Raw genomic sequence first — 18,487 nt, 5'->3', positions numbered from 1 at the left:
GTTAAAGCATCCATTACTTTCTGGTTTTCCAAGAGTAGCTGCACAGAAAGTAGAACATTACTTTTATAACCTGTCTTCCTTTATAGATTGATGGATAATGGTGGTATTGTGAACTTTCAGTCAAGGTTTTGCTGAGCCTTTTGTGTTTTCCAGGTAAGGCAGATGTGCTGAGTGAGAACAGTGTTACAAAGAAAAATTAAAATACTGAATGTCCTAAAATAGCTTAACAGGGAAAGATGATACACAAGTCTTAGGACTCTAAGTTACTTCTATCTCTATTCAAGGATTGTCAAACTCTCTACAGTCTGCATCCCTGAACTGTGAAATATTCAAGGGGGAAGTCACCAAAGCAGATACTTGGAGCCAGGTGTTTAGAAAGCTGGCACTGTCGTGAATGGCCCAATTCAAATTGGGTGTATAGATAACAACAGATTTTATTTTTACTATACTGTAGAAGCTAAACCATATTTTAGAAACTGAATTATGCCTGTAGTCCTTCAGTTCTCCCCCTTTAGCCTTCTTACAAGGGCTTTATTCAGTGACCCTACAGGAAACCAACATTTTAGTAGATAAATTAGTGTTATTCTAGCAACAAATCTCAGGCTGGTATTTGGATTCCTAATTCTCAGCCTCCCAGCGTACTACCAAACCTTGGTTATCTGGGGAACCCATTACTGATTCTTTAAAGCATGCAGTGTATTAAAAATTCCAAAGAAATGAAGAGGTTTAGCACAATAACATGAATTTGTTCAAATCCTGACCATCATTTAAGTCTCTGGGGTGCTCTGATAATACAAGTGCATAGAAAGTTGCATATTCAGCTGGGTATAGTTTTCATCTCTGGCAAAATGAAAAGGGTTTGGATATTCATTCCAGGAGACATTTTTGAAAAGGACTTGTGATTGATATCTTAGTCAAAAAGACTTAAGGCTCTTGGAAAACACTTTATACTTGTCCAGAAGACACTGGTGCTGAAAGGCAGCAATTTTAATAATTTAGAACATTAAGAACATAATCATTTATAATCCAGCAGTGTCTTTGTACATGTCTGTGTTCTGAGGGGTTTCAAGCAGATAATACTTATTTGAAAGTCATACAGAAAAGGAACATGACTTAAAAATCTTAAGAAGAGATAATGATTAGCTCTGTAATCTGTTTTGCATCTCTTTTGAAAACGTTTTCAGTGTATCATGCTAGACAGTGGTGTGTGTGTGTGTGTGTATAAAATAGCTTAAGAGTTCATGAAGGCTGCAAAGGTCATTAAAATCAGGTGAAGCTTTCTCCATCTGCTGTAGGAAATCGCATGTTAATGGGCAGAATTAGGTGACCTTTGCAGGAGCCTGGAGATACGTGAAGCTATTTGGAAATTCTACAGCGAATGAAACAAACAAGATCACCTGCTAGATGTATTTATTTCTCTGTGTGCAATCTCTCTTTCTGAGAAAATCTTGAATGACTAATAGTTGTTTAAAACTGGGTCTAGAGGAGCCTTATAGAAGGTTTTAAGCTCACTGGACTGATTGTCTTTGCACATAAATGTAAGTACATTGTGGACCATTAAAGTGAGTAATCATCAGATGTGTCTTATGCTTCTTATTGACACCATCACAGCTGGTAAGCAATGGAAGTCTTGCTTGCATTAACATAGGCAGATGATATGAAGAATCTTGCAGTATTTTTATTGTAACAGGAGGACTGTGCTCCTCAGCAGAAGGCTTCATTTCCATCACGGTTCCCCAATTCTCAGTCTTCTATCCTGGGGGTGTTAAGAATAACCATTTAACTTGGACGTCTCTGTAATGGAGGACTGTGGAAATGGAGAGGATGATGATAATGCATTCCATTGTGATTTAGTAAAACAGCCTTAAAAAAGGGCTTGAGTTTCTGTGATGTGGTTTTGTTTCTCTTATAGAACACCCCAGATGTTACCATAGTACCATGTTGTTGTGCTATAAAACAAGGTAGATATTTAATGTTTTCAACAGGGTTCTGTGGCTTGCTTCCTAACCAAGCACTCTCACTTGGTGTCTTCAGCCAGTCGCTCTTACATGAAAAACAGGTGATTAAACTGTTACTTAACAGATGATTTCTATTTTCAAAACAGAAAAACAATACTTATTATCAATCCACATATAAAAGACGGGGAGTGAACTTCCTGACTTTTACAGTTAGCAAAAACAGGGTATTATGGGTATTCTTAACTATGTCTACATGTATTACATATACATATATATTATTATTTTATGTAAATGAACTTTTAAAGCCACTTTGAGAAATAACATGCTTTATAAACATAGTGCGTGTCAGCACTGTTGTAAAATTACACCCTAGTCTCCATGAATGAAGACCTAAGCTTGAAGTAGCTGATAATGTACTTATGAGTTACTAATTTCTAAGTCATTGATGTTTCATGTCAAAACAGTAACTTAAGATTTGAAAAAGTCAAATAGAAACTTGTTAAATGAAGGGTTTAGAGCAAGTATACTTGTTCCTTTGTTTCTCATTATTCCTTTCCTATCTATTAAATACTGCATCAATTTGACAGTACTGGAAATCAGAATCTATTAAATAATTACCCAGTTTTAGCAGTACCAGCGTGACAGTCCACTGACTTTATCTAAGAGATTAAATCAAGTAGTCAAAACCTTTACTGTCATAAACTCTGTGGGACTGGATGGGTGAAAGATTGGCTCAAGCTGGTACAAATTTTTTCAGTCACTACTGAATCGCGCAGTGTTGATTGCTACAGCCAGATAAAGATTTAATTTAGATCAGAAGTATTTGGAAACATTCATAAAGATCCTACAAGATAGAGTTTATGAGGGAACCAGTGCATGGGCATACTGTTAGACTGGATGTATCTTTAGAGAAGAAATATATTAAATGGCTGAGTCTGTGACTAACCTGAGTGTTGTTAACTTTGTGTATACCTTTCTTCTATATGAGGAGTTGGCTAAAGGAGTAAAGGATGATTCTTGAGATCTAACTTCTTTTCACTGATGCTCCTGATGTAAAAGCAATGGATGTGCAATCCATAAGCACTCACGGACGCGCAGTTGGAAGAGAGTAAATTAATCATACTGGAGGAACGAAAGCTTTGAAATGGGGTGAAATCGAAATTGGATGTAATTTAGTATTGCAGTGTGTAAGGTCATGCATGTCCGGATTAATTAGATTCTTACTTAAAGATAGAGAATCAGCTGAAAGTGACAAAAAACTGCTGGAGCATTAATAAAAGGAGACTGAGGTGAGTGAGAGATTTGTCCTAACGCAGGGAACGAATTCCTGTAAGGAAGGATGGTAAAATAAGAATGCTGTTATGCAGATAAAAAGTAACTTAATTTGGCATGTTCTGTACAACTTAGGTGCTCCTTTAGAGGAAGGATTAATTCAGAACATTACAGATGCAAAGAAGGGCTATGAGGATTATTGGTAAAACTGACAACTTTCCCTGTGAGAAGACCACAAGAGTGTGACTTTATTAATCCGGAAAGACAGTGGCTCCTCATGGAAATACACAGAAAGAAAGGAAAAATAACAGAATGCTCTAAACACTCCAGATTGCTCTATTTTTCTAATGGGCACCCCTTCACTGACCAGGTCACCAAGTTACACATCCAGAAGCATCGTGGTAGGATGGCTTAACATCTTGGTGCTTTCCTCTTGGTGAGGTAGCTCAGGTTTGCTTTCTCCCATCGTGTAGGTAAATGTAAACTTTGTTCTCGCATCCCCATCTCTTGTGTTCAGGAGAGTGTAGCCTGTGCAAGTCTGAAGATACCATTCTCACAACAGTGTTTTTTGATGAGGTTTTTTTTTCTTGATGTGGAAGCCTCACTCTAGAGCAGTCTGAGAACTTTTGCTGAAGTGAAACAGTGTTTTGTACAAACCCCTTGAGACTTAGAAGTATATTCTTTTCTACATCGTTTTGTCCTCCCTATGGTGCCCTCTGTCGAGCCTTAAAAGGCCACGTCAAGATGATCTCTGGTGACAGCAGCAAGAAAAAGTGATGATACCAATGGATGCCATGCCATTGGCTATAGTCCTCTTGAGAATGGCTTGATATTTTCTACCTCAATCAGTACAGGTAGAGATGATCAGGTAATTAAGCTGGATTTTCTGCTAATAGATGATGTAATTTTTATTCCTGGCACTTGACTCAAGCAATAATTGCTTAGTCCTTCATTAGTTGCTGCTGTCATGCATGCAGTATTCCCAGTGGCTACTGTCAACTCACTCTGAAGAAAGAAAAGGTCTCTACTTATTCTTGTTCTCAGTGTTGAGTGTAATCAAATTCACTCAGTGTTCATGATGCCATCCAATCTGCAGAAGAAGCGTTACGTCAATTAGCTCTGTGTACAGCGTGAAGACTGTGTGATTCTGTGAGGAGTGGGATCGCTGAGGTTGGAGCAGTGTTTTTGGAAGTTGGTGACATAATTATAAGTCAGGTCAAATATATTCCATAAATCAATGTTCCCAGCTGTCCTGCACTTGAATGCAGATGATTTATGGATATAAAATCTCTCAGAGGAGGAGGGAAAAAAAAGAAGAAAGGGGAAAGATTTCATTAAAGTAAAACTTGAACTACTCAAAACGATTTGGTATGATCTTTACATTTGAAACCAAGCCCATCGCCTTGATTCTTTTTAGTCCTTATGCTAATAAAATGATAACTGCTAGTTAAATATTGCTCTTCAAAGTCCATGTTAATTGTGGTAACAGTTCTGGGAAATTCTATTAGTTTCTGCCACAGATAAGTGTTTTCAGAGGTAGTTAAATAACATCTTTATTCCAGCTGGGACCTCATTGTCAGGTTTCTCTTCATTAGATAATCTTAAAATAGCCTTAAACTACTAGAACTGCTGCAATACAGTCAAGTATACCGATTCTTTTTCTCCCTGAGAGACAGTTCTTCACAAGGAGAGGGAAAAAAAAAAGTACTGTTGGCTGATAGCCTAGTGAGAAGTCTATCTTGTCCCAAAGTGCAGAATGTGATTTAAAACAGTTATGCCTCCTGGGTACAGCCCGACAAGCGCTGTCACTTACATGGGAAAACAATACGCTGTAATCCCTTTCTCATCACTAAAGTGTCAGTTCAGCACATGAGGTAAATGCCATCTCTGCAAAGACAGCGTCACTGTCCTGTGCTTGTATGGCTTTGCGTAAGGGCAAAAATCACCCCATCTCTAAGTATCCCCAGGAAAGTAGTAGCCAGCTGTCGGAGTGCGGTTCAGCTGTAGAAGCATCACAAACGTGTAGGTTCTGAAAATGGTTGGGTAGATTCATGGGGAAAGAACAACTGACTTGAGAGAGGCTTGTTTGGGGCTGGGAAGGAGTTTTGAAGAAGATCTGTTGTGTGCATGTCCTATTTCTGCATCTTTCCCAAGTGACGTCTAGAAGATGTCTGACCTTTGGTCTGACGTGCTGCTGTCACTCTTCTGTTTTGGAAGCAGCATGAAGTGCTCTGCTGTCTTTTCCTTCTGCCAACCTCAGATATGTGCAGGTTCAGGCGATTATGATGGAACCCAGGGGCATCAACAAAGGTCTGATACGGTACCATGCTTGTTCTCTTAGGCTAGGAAGTGCATGAATAACAAATGGAGTTACCTGACTAGCTTATTTTTGTCACTATTGTGCTTGATGTGATATGCTAAAACCTGCATCTGAAGCCTGAAAGATCTTAAGTTGCTTTTTCTTAAGAGAAGGACCATGGGGCAAACGCCAAGAAAGCATTACCTTCATTTCTTACATTTTTGGCAGTAGTGCCTTACGTGTTCTTGCTAACTGAAGTATCAATGGAGTTACAATGTGGTTCTAATTTAATGGGTATATTTAGTACCAATTCATTTGATCAGAAACTGAATCTAATTTCTGAGTTAATATTATCATTGTAATGTTTTGAAGCATTATCTATTTAATGAATCAGATTCTACACAATTACTTTAAAATTACAGTGTCTGGCATGAAAATATTATTGAAGAACACTGAGTTGGTTTGAATTTTTACACTCAATTTTAACTGCATAGCTGAGATCTTTAGGATGGCGCTTTCATCTCTGCTTCTGAGTATCTGCACTTTCACCTGGGGACACTGGGAATGCATTACATGTTAATGAGGTTGCCTGTGTCATCTTGTAAAGCGAGTGCATGCAGTTGTGTGCATAAATACCCTTTCCTCTACCAAAATCAAGTGGGAGAGAAATTTTTTAGGGCTTGATGGTGTATGGATAGAACAATATCGTAGAGTAAGTGTTTGTCTAATTAACAGAGGCAGCGTTGTTAGACCTCTACTGTAAAGAGAAATTCTGTAAGCAAAGGGATTTACTTTCTTAGAGTGATGCAAAGACTTCTTCCAGAATTAGACTTCAGCAAATGAGCTTTTTGTGCATCTGAGTCGCACCTGTGAGCCAGAACTATTTCAATGTAGGAACAGTGATGAAATCTTTGACTGCAGAATTGTTTTGTATTGCACTCTATGTAGAAAACGTCACAAAATCCTTGTAGGTTACTCAAAAGAAAAAATTGATGTATTGTGACCTACTGTATGTTAAATGCTATTCAGACCAGGTTCTAAACTTGGATCTTTAGGTGCCTTTCCCTGGGCCATCTCAGCTGTACCAAGTATGTTTGCACTAGAGCATGAAGCACAGGTTAGACCTGTGTGCACTTGGGATAAGAAGCTCAGGGTACCTGGTTCGTGTCTCTCAACTCAATGACACAAGGTTTAAACCGTGACCAAATATGACAGCAAAAGGTTTCCTGCTAGAAATTGGCTGTTGAGTATCTTGAAAAGTAATTGTGTTGATGTTCTGCCTTTCATATCTTGGGAAGAGGTGCTTTAAACATATAGTGCTTCCTGGCATGGTTCAAACTGATGCTATTTTAAGAAGTAGGAACGGAGGAATTCAGAAAATCCTCCTTTAGAAATAGTTTCAATTTAAAACGTAGCATTCTAAGTTTCAGACTCAAAATGGAGAAGATCCATCCCAGAAATGGGAGGAAGGCTTTGGATGAGGGCATACTGTTTATTATTTTTCTGCTACCATTCCCAGAACCCATTTTGAAATGAAATGCGTAGTGAACTTAAAACATTACAAATGAGCCCATTTGTGCAGTTTGGAATTCCTCTAAAACCAAGGATCTGAGCGGATAGCATTGAACTGTTCTCAATCTTCTATTAGCAAATGATTTTCTGCATCAGAGGATGAAGGAGAAGCTGTTTTCTCCCTTAGTGGAACTGCCTTAGTATTACATGGCTGTTGGTCATTATTTGAGATTACCTTTGCTTTGTCTCTGGTTGCAGCTGTTTCAGGACAACACTGTGCGGTGAGATGTGCTCTGGTGGCCTCCTTTTTAACACAATATGAGCTGCTATTAGAGAGTTGCATTTGTGTTAATGCCTTTAATTTTTTCTCCTTTCCCCTGCTGTCCTTCTCTAATACACAGTTTAGGAGCCAACAGCTGTGTCTCTGCTAAATGCGTGTTCTGGGTCTGGCACTGCAAGTTGAAGATTCAAAGCTGTAATTAGAGGGGCACTTTAGCATTTCTGCTCACATACCTAAGTTGGATATTTGGTTAAGCAGAAAGGGAACTCTATATATTTTCAGGGACTCGTTTGCTATCAGGCAGGGATCTAGTCTTTCCTGGCACCTATCTGTGTTTTGCTCTTTGGACAAAGATATTTGTGCTACAGGCTAAAAGTAAGCAAATCTTCCCATGATTCCCATGTTTGCAGTGTGCTGCAGAGGATAACAAGGCTCCTGGTGCTGTTTGCCCCCACTGTACTATGATTCTGGAAGGCATTTCTGTTATTACAGTGCAATTGGGGCACTCAAGAACGTCAAAATGTGTGAAAAATAGAAAATAAATGGACTTAAAAAAGAAAACAAAAATCAAGTAACAGATAATTAACTTTTGAGTCCAGCTGATTGTTGGTGCCTTGGCCATCACTCAGCTGACCAGACTTTGCAAGGTCTTTCGCGTAGTCCATCCAGCATTTGACATCCTGCCCCCAGCCTGACTGCAGGGCACCTGAGAACAGAGCAGCTGGCTCACTGCTGTTATTTCAAGGCCTGAGTCTCTCCTGACACATTAAATGAAGATCATGATGCAACTGAAAACAGTTTTAAAAACACATCTCCTACTATCCTTGAACCCTGCACTTTACATGTAAATTGAAACTGCTGGCAACAAATAAGAGAGTATTTTATGGACCTCAGTCTATGGAAGGTGCAAACTCATAGCTGCAAAAATTGATAGACCTCAATAAAATTTATTTATGCAGCCAAACACTCGGAGTAACTTCCAATAAGCACAGAATTAAATTTAACAAGATATGTCAATTGCAACACTCATTGCAAGTTATTATTATTGTGATATGAGCCAATGAGATTCTGTCTGAACAGGTTATATCCATTTTTCTAGGTAACTCTCTGGTATTTGACTGGTATGCAGTTGAGCTATTACATTTTATATACACCAGCTTAAATATCAAGAAGCAATCTTTGGAGATCTATGCCACGCTGGATGCTTAAATTGCACGAGTGCTTCAGAAGCAGTTTAACAAAAAAAAATCAGTATTGATCAGAAAGAATCAAACTAGGATGTGGCTCTGGGCATCCTGGTCTGGTGGCTGGCGACCCTGCACATAGCAGGGGGGTTGAAACCGGATGATCATTGTGGTCCTGTTTAACCCAGGCCATTCTATGAATCTATTCAGTGAACCTATGAAACTATTGGATTTAAGTTTCTAGAGGAAAACTTTGAAACAGGTATTTTTAAAATTACCTGTATGCGGGCACAATCTGTAATCAAATCATGACTACCTTGTCTTTATGCATGCTGTATGTAGCTTTCTATGAGTATAAAATGGAGGGGTGGTCTTTGGATCATGCTAGGTGTTAGTGGAGGTTGGCTCTGGAAATGTGGTGAAGGATCAGTGAATGTCAGATGCAGAGAGAATTAGAGAGGTCATTGCAGACTGAATGACAGCAACTACCACAGAGAAAAGGAGTTATTTATTTCACTTGGGAAAAGCACTGAGGTAATAAAATGCCTGCTGAAAATCTCAGCTTAATTTTTTGCTCTCTAAAAGTGATAAAAATCTGTTTCAGTTACTTTTGATTGCAACCAGATTGCGTTTAACTGCTTTCCTTTTTCACTGTTGTGGCAGTTAACATGATTTCTGTTCCATTGCCAGAACTCACAAGGACAGTAGCTTAGAAGTCTTCAAAGAAAGCATCTCAGCTACAAGGAGATCCTCCTTGGGATTCCTGATAGTCCATCTTTTTGTTTTCATTCATCGCCATGCACAATATGAGTGAACCGATGACTGCTGCTTGTTTGAAGCTCTAACATACTAATTCTAGGCTTATTAAAAAAATTAAATAAAAAAGCTAGGGTTCATAATAGAATAAAGAAAATAAGTGCAAAAGAGCTACCTTCAGGCAGCTTTTCCGCTGCCTTAGTGGATGGGGAAAGTCATAGATATGTAATTTAAATGACTCTGCAGGCTGAATATCTAGCTATTCAATGTGACATTATAAAATGCTGAAATAAAGTCAGTCAGTAGAGCGTTCTGACTGATCCAAGAGCTCCAGTGGAATAGCTGATGTAGAATGTGGTTGTAATGCACCGTACACATAACATTAGATAACCCCATTCAGATTTACAGAGTTACCAGACCCAGCACTTTTCAGATGCTGGAAGGAAAGAAAAGCAACGTTACTGAATGTTGAATATTAATTTTGGAATATAAAACTGTATTAGGAGGAAAAAGGTGGCTGTGGAACTTAAAAAGCAGAAATTGGAGCCAAGTAAAACTTGGTTATATTTATGGTACAAAAATAAAGTCAAGTAAAGCGCTATGAATTTGCATTTTAAAAAAGGAATCTTAATTTTATCATACTGTGAATAGCACAGAAGCCTCCTACAGGAGTGGAAAGCTACCTGACTAATGAATTAAAAGGATATGATTAACTGGAAGTGTAACAAAAGCCATTGGGGAATGTCTATTTAAGAATGTTTCATGATTTTGAAAACCTGTGTTAATCTTGGAAGTTTAATTACATGAAGATAGGCCGGCCCGAAAACTTCCTGCAAGTTAATCCTGGTGTTTCAGCAGCCTGAAGCTAAGCTTCATTTGCAAAGCTTGGATTCCTTGAGAGCCAGCTCATGTGCCATGCTGGGTGAACTGACTTGGTGCTGTAGCTTAAAACAACATTGGGTTTATAAACGTGTATATATTTAAAGCAATTCAACGTTACAATTGGAGAATAGATAAAACCTCCCTTGCATATGTCCAAACCAACTAATACTTTGTGTTGAAAGTAAGATGGAAAGGAAGTTAATGGATCTCCACTGTGGCAGATGAATCCACCCCATGACAGTGAGGACTGATATGGCAGCAGAGAACCAACAAGTCATTGTACTTGTAGGGGAAATGAATGTGTTTGAAGCACTGGAGAAATCATTGGTGTTTCCTCCTGAAGCCCAAAATTTCTGGATAGCATGAGAAATGCAGCTCTGTCAACACAAGACTTTGAAGGGTAAATGTGGATTTGCATTTCACAGTTGTGTTATCTGAATTTCTGTTAGGTATGAGCTCAAGCAACTGACATAAGAAAATTATACCTTGTTTTATGCTGGGGAATCTGCTCCTTAATTTCTTCTGGTGTAGACCCTCAGGTGACTGAGGGACAAAACCTTACCAGAGCTTTCCCTGCAGTTTAAAGAGAAGCATCTTCCTCATATTCTGAATATATGCAGCGAACACGTGGTAGGTTTTGAGATGGTAAAGGCAACTTTTCTCTTTACAAAAGTCTTTTTCTTGAAAAAACAGGTAATATAGAAGTAATTCAGGAAAATAAGGAGGTATTGATTGAAATTAACCAGTTACAACAGTAGATTGATAAGATGGCAGAAGGATGATTTTCTGAGGAATGAGCCTTTCTGAAACTTCCTATCTTGTACTATGCAGAATCACAAAGCTTATCACTTCTAGGCTGTTACACATGAAACTAATGATGACTCAAGTGACAAGCACCCTCTGCCTTCTCTTTGGTATGATGCCTGTTGAGAGCTGAGGTCACTGGACAGTGCTCATCAGAAATAGGTCTGTCGAAGTTGGATCTGTTCAGCTTAGCATTTCTGGTTGCTTGTACGTGTATTTCTGATGACTTCTGTGTTAACCTTTCTGGATGGAGTAGAAGGTATATGAAGTTGTAGCTACCACCCCTGATGAAAGAAAACTCAATAGCCCTTGAAAAGATTTACCCTGTCTTAAATGAAGTGGCTCAACACAAAGTTGATTTGCACACCCTGTGCTACATGAAGTCTGCAATCTGAGAAATTTATTACAAATGGATTCTTGTAAGACAAATCGTGTGGAATAAATTGTTTTTCTAAGGAGCCAAATGCAGCTCTTTCAGTGAAGTATAGACAAAAATTATTGATCAGAGAGCGTTGTTTGGTTTTGTTTTAATTTCTGGAGTCTTACAATTCCCAAGCACTGTCTCATTCTATGACCATCTGTTTCTTCCTGAACTCTCTTCTTATTTTGTGAGGCTAAGAATGAAATGAATCAATTTCAACCCATTTTCAGAACAAGTATTCCAGGGAAAAAGCATTGGTTGGAATGGTGTGTGCTGTTATAATTTCTATCCCCAAAGCAAAGGCATGGAAGGTGACAAACGGCACTATTGAGGTTCTTGCTCTCTTCCCCCCCTCCCCACACTGGGAATGTTGTAAATGCCTCATTGAACTGTCTGAGGGTGTGTTATTTTCAGTCTGTATCTAGAAATACAGGATAACCAACGAGGCTTCTCCCATTAGTATATTTCTTTATCCCTCTTTAGAAGTATTGTTTTTTATCTAGTGAGTCTGTGAGAGTTTGACATTGGATGACTTTATAAAACATTCTACTAATTGGATTTGTTAAAATAAATAAATCAAACACTAATTGGAACGTGCCCTGCCATTATTTTTGCTTACTGAATTAGATATAATGGCGTGAAGTCCTTTTTATCATATTTGTGCACTTATTTAAACACCCCCCTGGCGCACACTTCTGCAAATTCAATTATATATTCAAAGGAGGCACTCAATTTATGCAAGGCTGGTTTACATTTAATCCGGGGGCAAGACTCAGTAACTGATGATAGGTCTGTTCAAGATTAATTAGCATCACTCAGATGAGCAGTGGCATTGTTACAAGCCTGCAGTGTAAAACAAGGGATATTTAATCTGTCCCGTGTGAGCTGTTATTTGCTTCAATATGACCCTTTTCAGGAAGGGAACGACTTCATCCTTTTTTGGCTTTCATTTTGTGTGAAAAGAGATGGTCAACACCACATGCATTATCTTAACAGTATCAGAGTCATCTCAGTTTCCTTTCTTTTTTTGCCCTACTTAGCAATTGTATTTCTTCACTTAATTTTTAGCTGATTAATGGAAAGATTCTGGTTTGCATCCTGAAATCCTTAGCCCTGTTAATTATTAACGAAGACACCAAACCCCATTTTGGTTGGTGTGCAAGTGCTTTACTTTTCCTCTGAGCTGCTTTGTGACGCTGTGGGTAGAGCTGTGACGTGCAAACCTAGAATCTAAATTCACTTCATGATATCTTTTATAATGAATTATCTTCTCTCTGTTAATGAAAATCCCTGTTCTGCAGTCAAGCAGTTTTGTTTCAGCAGTGGCTGATTTTGTATTAAGATGGAACTTATCTATGTGGTTTTTCTTCTCTTGTTATGTTCCTGCAGAGCTGTAGCTTTTAGGTATCCATACAGGTGATGTCTTAGGAAATAGTAAATATTAAGCTTGTGCTGCTGCCAGTGAAAGGAACTCACCTGCAGGTTTCAGCCTACTATGCCATTTTGGAGTCGCTATCCCTACTTAAGTAGGCATTTAAAGTCCGTAATTACATTTTTTTGTTTAGACTGAAATTAATCAGTGGGGAGTAATTGAATTTCTAAGGACCTGGCAATGAGCTGCTCATGTAGCAGAGCGGATGGCTCCATCCCAGCAGGTTAGCACTTGTGCAAATGCCACGTGTGCCTTCACCTTGCTGCCTTGCCATCTTGCTTGGGAGCTTGTTCTCACGCACACACACTTGAACATAACAGCACACTCATCAGTTGGGTCAGCAGTATTCCCCAGAAGAGGCAAGATGCTGTGCTTCTCTTTAAACTCTCTCTTCTCCCCTTATGCACGGTTTGCTCTGCTCAGAGCCTGCTGCAGCCTGGACCAGGCTGTGGGCTCCATGGGCAGTGGGGTGCTGCTGGTTGCATGGATGGGGTGATCCTATTTGATCTGGTGGCCATATGCATGGATTAAAGTAGAGTTTGGTGCTCTAAATATCTGCAGTGGGTGTCTATGAGTGGGGGCTGGCAGCAGGGCACCTCTGGGAGGAGAAGGCAGGGCTGTGCTAGGCTGGGCATGACCACTTCCACAGGGCACAGATTGTTTGAGAAAGAGCTTTCTTGCTCACGGGTGATCATGGCTGCGTCCCAACTAGGTCCACTTTTAGTTCTTGTCCCTTTTGCCACTCTCTAGCACAAAGCCGACAGGTGCTTTCCTCTTCTTGATCACCAGGATTGAGCCGTTGTGTGCTCCCTGTGCAGCCACTCTGCTTATCCGAGCATTGAGAATCGACTCCAATGCTTTTTTTCCCCCCTGTCCTCATTTCCTGCAAATTCACCTCTCCAAATTCCAATTCTGCTTCCAGTAAATTAATCCATCTGGTTTATTGCCTTGTCACTTTGCATTTGGTGGTTCCTCCACTAACTTTTCTTTCTTCAGAAATGTAGATGTGTTTGCAGCTGCTTTTAAGGCTCTCCATGGTTTATCCTTTCTTATCCAATCTCACTACACGGGTTAGCCTTGAATTTCATTCAAGGCACTTTCAAGCTTCTTAAGGTGTTGTCTCTTATCAGTGGAAACTCCCAATTAATTTCCAGAAGCTCTCACTATCCTTGTTCAGCTTGCCCTCCAACTTCACCCGCCTCTGTGTACATAAAACAATCTATTTGGCTAATTGTATCTGTATATCAGCAATTAGGTTCCCTGTTAAATAAGGACTTCTACCCTGTATTTTGTTGTCGTCTCATTTTGCTTCTGAGACTATCAGCACCTGCGTAATTTTCTCTGTACGCGAGTCCTCGTACAATTGCATGTCTTGATCAGAGTATTTATTTGCAACTCCTTCAAAGGAAGAGCTGAGAGACAGCACCACTTACTGTACTGTAGCGTGCTTTAGAGAGGTGTTGTGTAAATGGAGTTTGTCTGAAGTCCTCCTATTAGAGTGAATCTATTAAAACTAGAATGCCCTGCGTGGAGACGGAGAGCAGAGTATTTGATATTGTCTCTTGTGCCTGCTCGCTATGGGAGAAGGTGATTTTTGGCTGCATTGCATGCTTCTCACAGACAATCCAGAGCACCTGTTTTTTCTGTCAGACATTTTAATAAGCACATTTAATATTTTAAACTTGAACTTTTTCACCTAAATTAAATTAAAACTTGAGGGAAACAGCTTAAGTGCGGTCCTGCTCATTTTGACAGCTCTGAAAGCCTCACAAGAACTGTAAATTTAAAGCAAAAACTACTTTTAAATGCTGTAGGAAATACATTTGCAAGGTCTCTGCTGGAGCAGGCAAGGCTGCAAGGGTCATAAAATCTGCTAAACTCAGAACTATTTATATTAAAATTACACAACATAACAATTTTTTTCTGTTACGACAAGCTTAATCTTTAAACTTGAACAACACCGACTACGGTCGGTAGTCTCTATCCAACAAATCCTTCAAGCGTGTGCTTAAATAGGAATAATTTGTGTGAATTTTGACATGAATTTTTAGAAAATCATTTGTGGTTGGAGTGCACTTTAAGTCCTTTAGCAGAATAAGGATTGTATGAGGAATTTTGATGTAACTGAGATGGGTTTGGTCTTCCTTGGGACACGTAGAGAAAAAAAACACATGTTAAAACTAAAGAATGCTTAAATGACCCACTGCTGGGTAACGGTTATTGAATTGAAACCAGAGATCACTTGTGTACTTGCTATTCGTTGTGCATGTGTAGGGAATGCAGCCTGTGGGAAGGTAAAGAGCCGGGAACGTCTCTGTGCATATAACTCTGATTAGTGTCAGGAGCAATTGGCAGTTTGGCTGGCACAGCAAGATCGTGTAGCCCTGAGCAGTGCTCAGTCCCTGCAGCTCCAGAAGTGTTAGATATGTCCAGCTGACTTTGGAGTAACTGCCCAGAGATTTCTCCTTGCTTCTGTAAGAGAAAACAAAAGCAGAGCAGTGACACTGTTGTCATAATTAAGGTCAAAACCCAAACACCCAAATTACCTCATGTAATAGAGCCAGTACTACAATATGTTTGGCAAACCAAGATGGGGAGATGTGAGGAATGTACCTGAGGCAATGGAAGGGGAGGTTCAGCAGTGTAGTAATGATCCACTAGTACTAAATGGGGATAAACTAATTGAATTAGTTTGCCTGACACACGAGCATGTGTTGAAATATATATTTTTCCCCCACCGTCAATGCATTTATCTTGATTTGTAAGTGTTCAGGCAGCTGCCAGGTGGCAGTGAACCACATTCAAGTATTTCAGGAACCGGAGTAGGAAAGATCACTTAGTCAACAGTCTGGAAGGTGTGAATGCCAGTTTCTATCCACTTCTTGTTATTCTCCCATTGTAGAGAAATTAAAGGCTTACACTGTGAGGTCCAGTTCTGAAAGGCCTGGAGAAGTAGTCATGTGTCACATAGGACTTTGTGTTATTAAGCATAAGAGGTGGTTGCAAGGAAGGATGCAAGTTCTCAAAGTGCAACCCAACCCAGTGTAATTTGAATCTCAAGTGAAATCAAGCGTGTATTGCTGTAGTATAGGGATACTTTGCTTGTCTTTGCCATTTGGGTTCTTTCTTTCTCTTATTTCTTTAAAAAATCTGACCTGGAGGTTTCTGTAAATACCAGCACTGGGACCCAAATGCGTGTGCTTGTTATGTGCAATTGTCCGTGAAAATGTTAAGAAAATAGGTGGAAATAAAGGGAGCTGATGGAGGAGAAGAGCAGCAATGTGAGAAGAAAGACTTCTAAGGGATACAAAAAGGTTGAACGTTCAAAACTGTTTTCTGGATACCTTCTCTGCTCTCTGAAATATATTATACATGACTTGTTTGTTCCCCAAATTTCTCCCTCTGTAAACCTAGGTGTGAGAAATTAAATGATTTTAGTGTCATGATTATGTATAATATTAATGCAGGAATGTATGTGTTTTTCTTGCTTTTAGGTGGTTGTTCCTTTGATGAGCACTACAGTAACTGTGGTTATAGCGTGGCCTTGGGAACCAATGGATTTACCTGGGAGCAGATCAATACCTGGGAAAAGCCAACGATGGATCCTGCAGTCCCAACTGGTGAGTGAGAAGCCTCAGCAGCAGCAGAGGTGTTACTCTGTGAGGATCAGCTGTTAGCCCTGAACAGATTACTGACATATATTGTGAGCACATCATAACACCACTGTCTTTTCAGTATTCTCTGAAGAGTTCACAATAATGATAACTTCCAGTGGTTTTATTTCTTAATGGAAACTAACATTATATGTTGGTGTATATGGCATAAATCCCACAGAATGCTTTGTTGACCCTGAAGAAAAGCATATTTTAGGAGAAGGCGCTATATTTTTCTGAAAACCATAGTTTGTGCTTTTTTGGCAGTTGAAATAGCTGAAGTCCCTGCTCTAAAGCAATTGACACAATGGCAAACAGAACTGGCCAGCCAACTTGACTGCAGTCTTAAAGTATTTGTTCCAGTTAATTGATTGCATTCTGACAAGCATGAACTACTTGGCAGAATTAACATCTTGTGTTGTTGTTGTGGTATTTATATGACTGTAAATTATTGGGCTAAGAAGCCTGAAATTGCCAGGTGCCTGTTAAGGGAAGCACAGAGAGCTGATGTAACAATAGTTCCCTGCTGTAGCCGTGGAGAGGCAGGCTGGTGTTCATCCCTGTGTGTTAAAGCTATTAAAAGAAACAAAACAATAAGAAAACTTGTTTGTTTGTTTGTTTTAATTACAGCCTAGATTGGAAACTGTTAGTAACTGAATCTTTCATAGCATGTGACTTGTAGGACTATTTGTTTAGACTCTGGTATCCCAAAAGTTAATTCTGAAAGTTACGTCTCTGGTCTTGTCTGTAAGAATGCATTTCATTATTCTGAATGTGTTCTCAATGAGGGCAGTTTTATTTCTACATCTCCTCACCTTCAGCTCTTGTGTGTGTCACAGTCCCTGTTCATGGTAGACCTAACTAGGGAGAGATGGCAGTTATTTGAATTTACAGATCTCAGAATGATCTGAAGGAATAGGAACAGACATAGCTGTGATGCCATCTGGAAGGCAAGGAATTAATGGGAGGGCTTGTACTGGAAAAGTTCAGTACTTTGCTAACTCCAGATGTGAAGGAAAAATCTATCTTCCTGGCTTCCATCTGAAAGTGTTTTATCATCTGAAGATGCTGGGTCTGTGGAGAAATTGATAGGCAATCAACAGGCTGGGATGGCAAACAAACCCCAGAATAGTGCAGTGTGTTTCTTAACAAGGCCTTCAGAATTGATTTTCCCAATTAAGAAGTAGATAGAGATGTGTGTGGTTCTTTCTCTTAGTGCTGTGTTCCATATTATCAGGTAGCACTAATAGTTAGATCCATAAAAGTGTTAGAGCAACTGCAAATTAATGACAACGACAACAAAAAGCAACATAAAGAAATGCAGATATCTCAATTGTATGGAAATACAGAAGAGGGAAAGCTTCTAACAACTTATAGTGTGCTGATATTGAAACGCCATTTAAGTGAGCTTAAAGGGTATGAGGGGCAATGACAAAGTGCTTCGCTTTACTAATTGTTTTCTCAGTACTAGTCATGCAGAGCAGAAAGTCAAATCAGTAAGTAGGAAAATAAGGTTGACCACAGCAAATGTGTACAGAACACATTTCTCCACTAACAAAAATATGGTTTCAAAAGCTGTCCAAATGATGCTAACGTCGAGGTAAATTATGGTGGTCAATTAAACTGCCTTAAGCTTGCAGAGATGCTAGCGCTATTACTGGGAGTCTGTATTGCTGGATGGAATCTTAATGCATATGTTGTTTGTATTGGTTACTTGTTTGAAAGTCTGTTTTGTGAGAATAAAGGATTACTTAAAAATTATCTAGTGGCAAAGCCAGCCAAATAAACTGATGAACAGCATGTTCCACTCCTACAATCAGAGACATCTTTAAAGCCAGAGTACCAGAACATTTGGTGATTGACTTTCTATTTTGTTTAATTTATCCACAGCAGCTGAAAGCAGCAGGGTGGAAATCCATCGAGTTTGCAAGGGTGTCAAAGGTGGTAACAGTGGTTGGAATAAGCAACTGTGGCCAACTGGAGGCAGGAAATCTCTTTTAGCATGGGCAGGAGCAACAGGAGTGCAAGAATGCA

General features: G+C 39.4%; 1 protein-coding gene across 3 annotated transcripts in view; it reads left to right on the top strand.

Annotated features, from left to right (window-relative positions):
• The window catches only part of LOC146760319 (receptor-type tyrosine-protein phosphatase T-like), a 243,240-nt gene that overhangs the window by 48,188 nt on the left and 176,565 nt on the right, over positions 1-18,487 (top strand). For all 3 annotated transcript variants that reach the window (XM_085551484.1, XM_085551485.1, XM_085551482.1), the window contains exon 2: positions 16,295-16,420. In XM_085551484.1, the coding sequence (XP_085407610.1) occupies positions 16,295-16,420 (126 nt within the window). The remainder of the gene's footprint in view (positions 1-16,294; positions 16,421-18,487) is intronic.

Source organism: Coturnix japonica, chromosome 6 (assembly GCF_054131305.1).
Source record: "Coturnix japonica strain WE chromosome 6, WE-NBRP24, whole genome shotgun sequence".
Lineage (NCBI taxonomy): Eukaryota > Metazoa > Chordata > Aves > Galliformes > Phasianidae > Coturnix > Coturnix japonica.
This window is presented reverse-complemented; position numbering and strand designations above follow the sequence as displayed.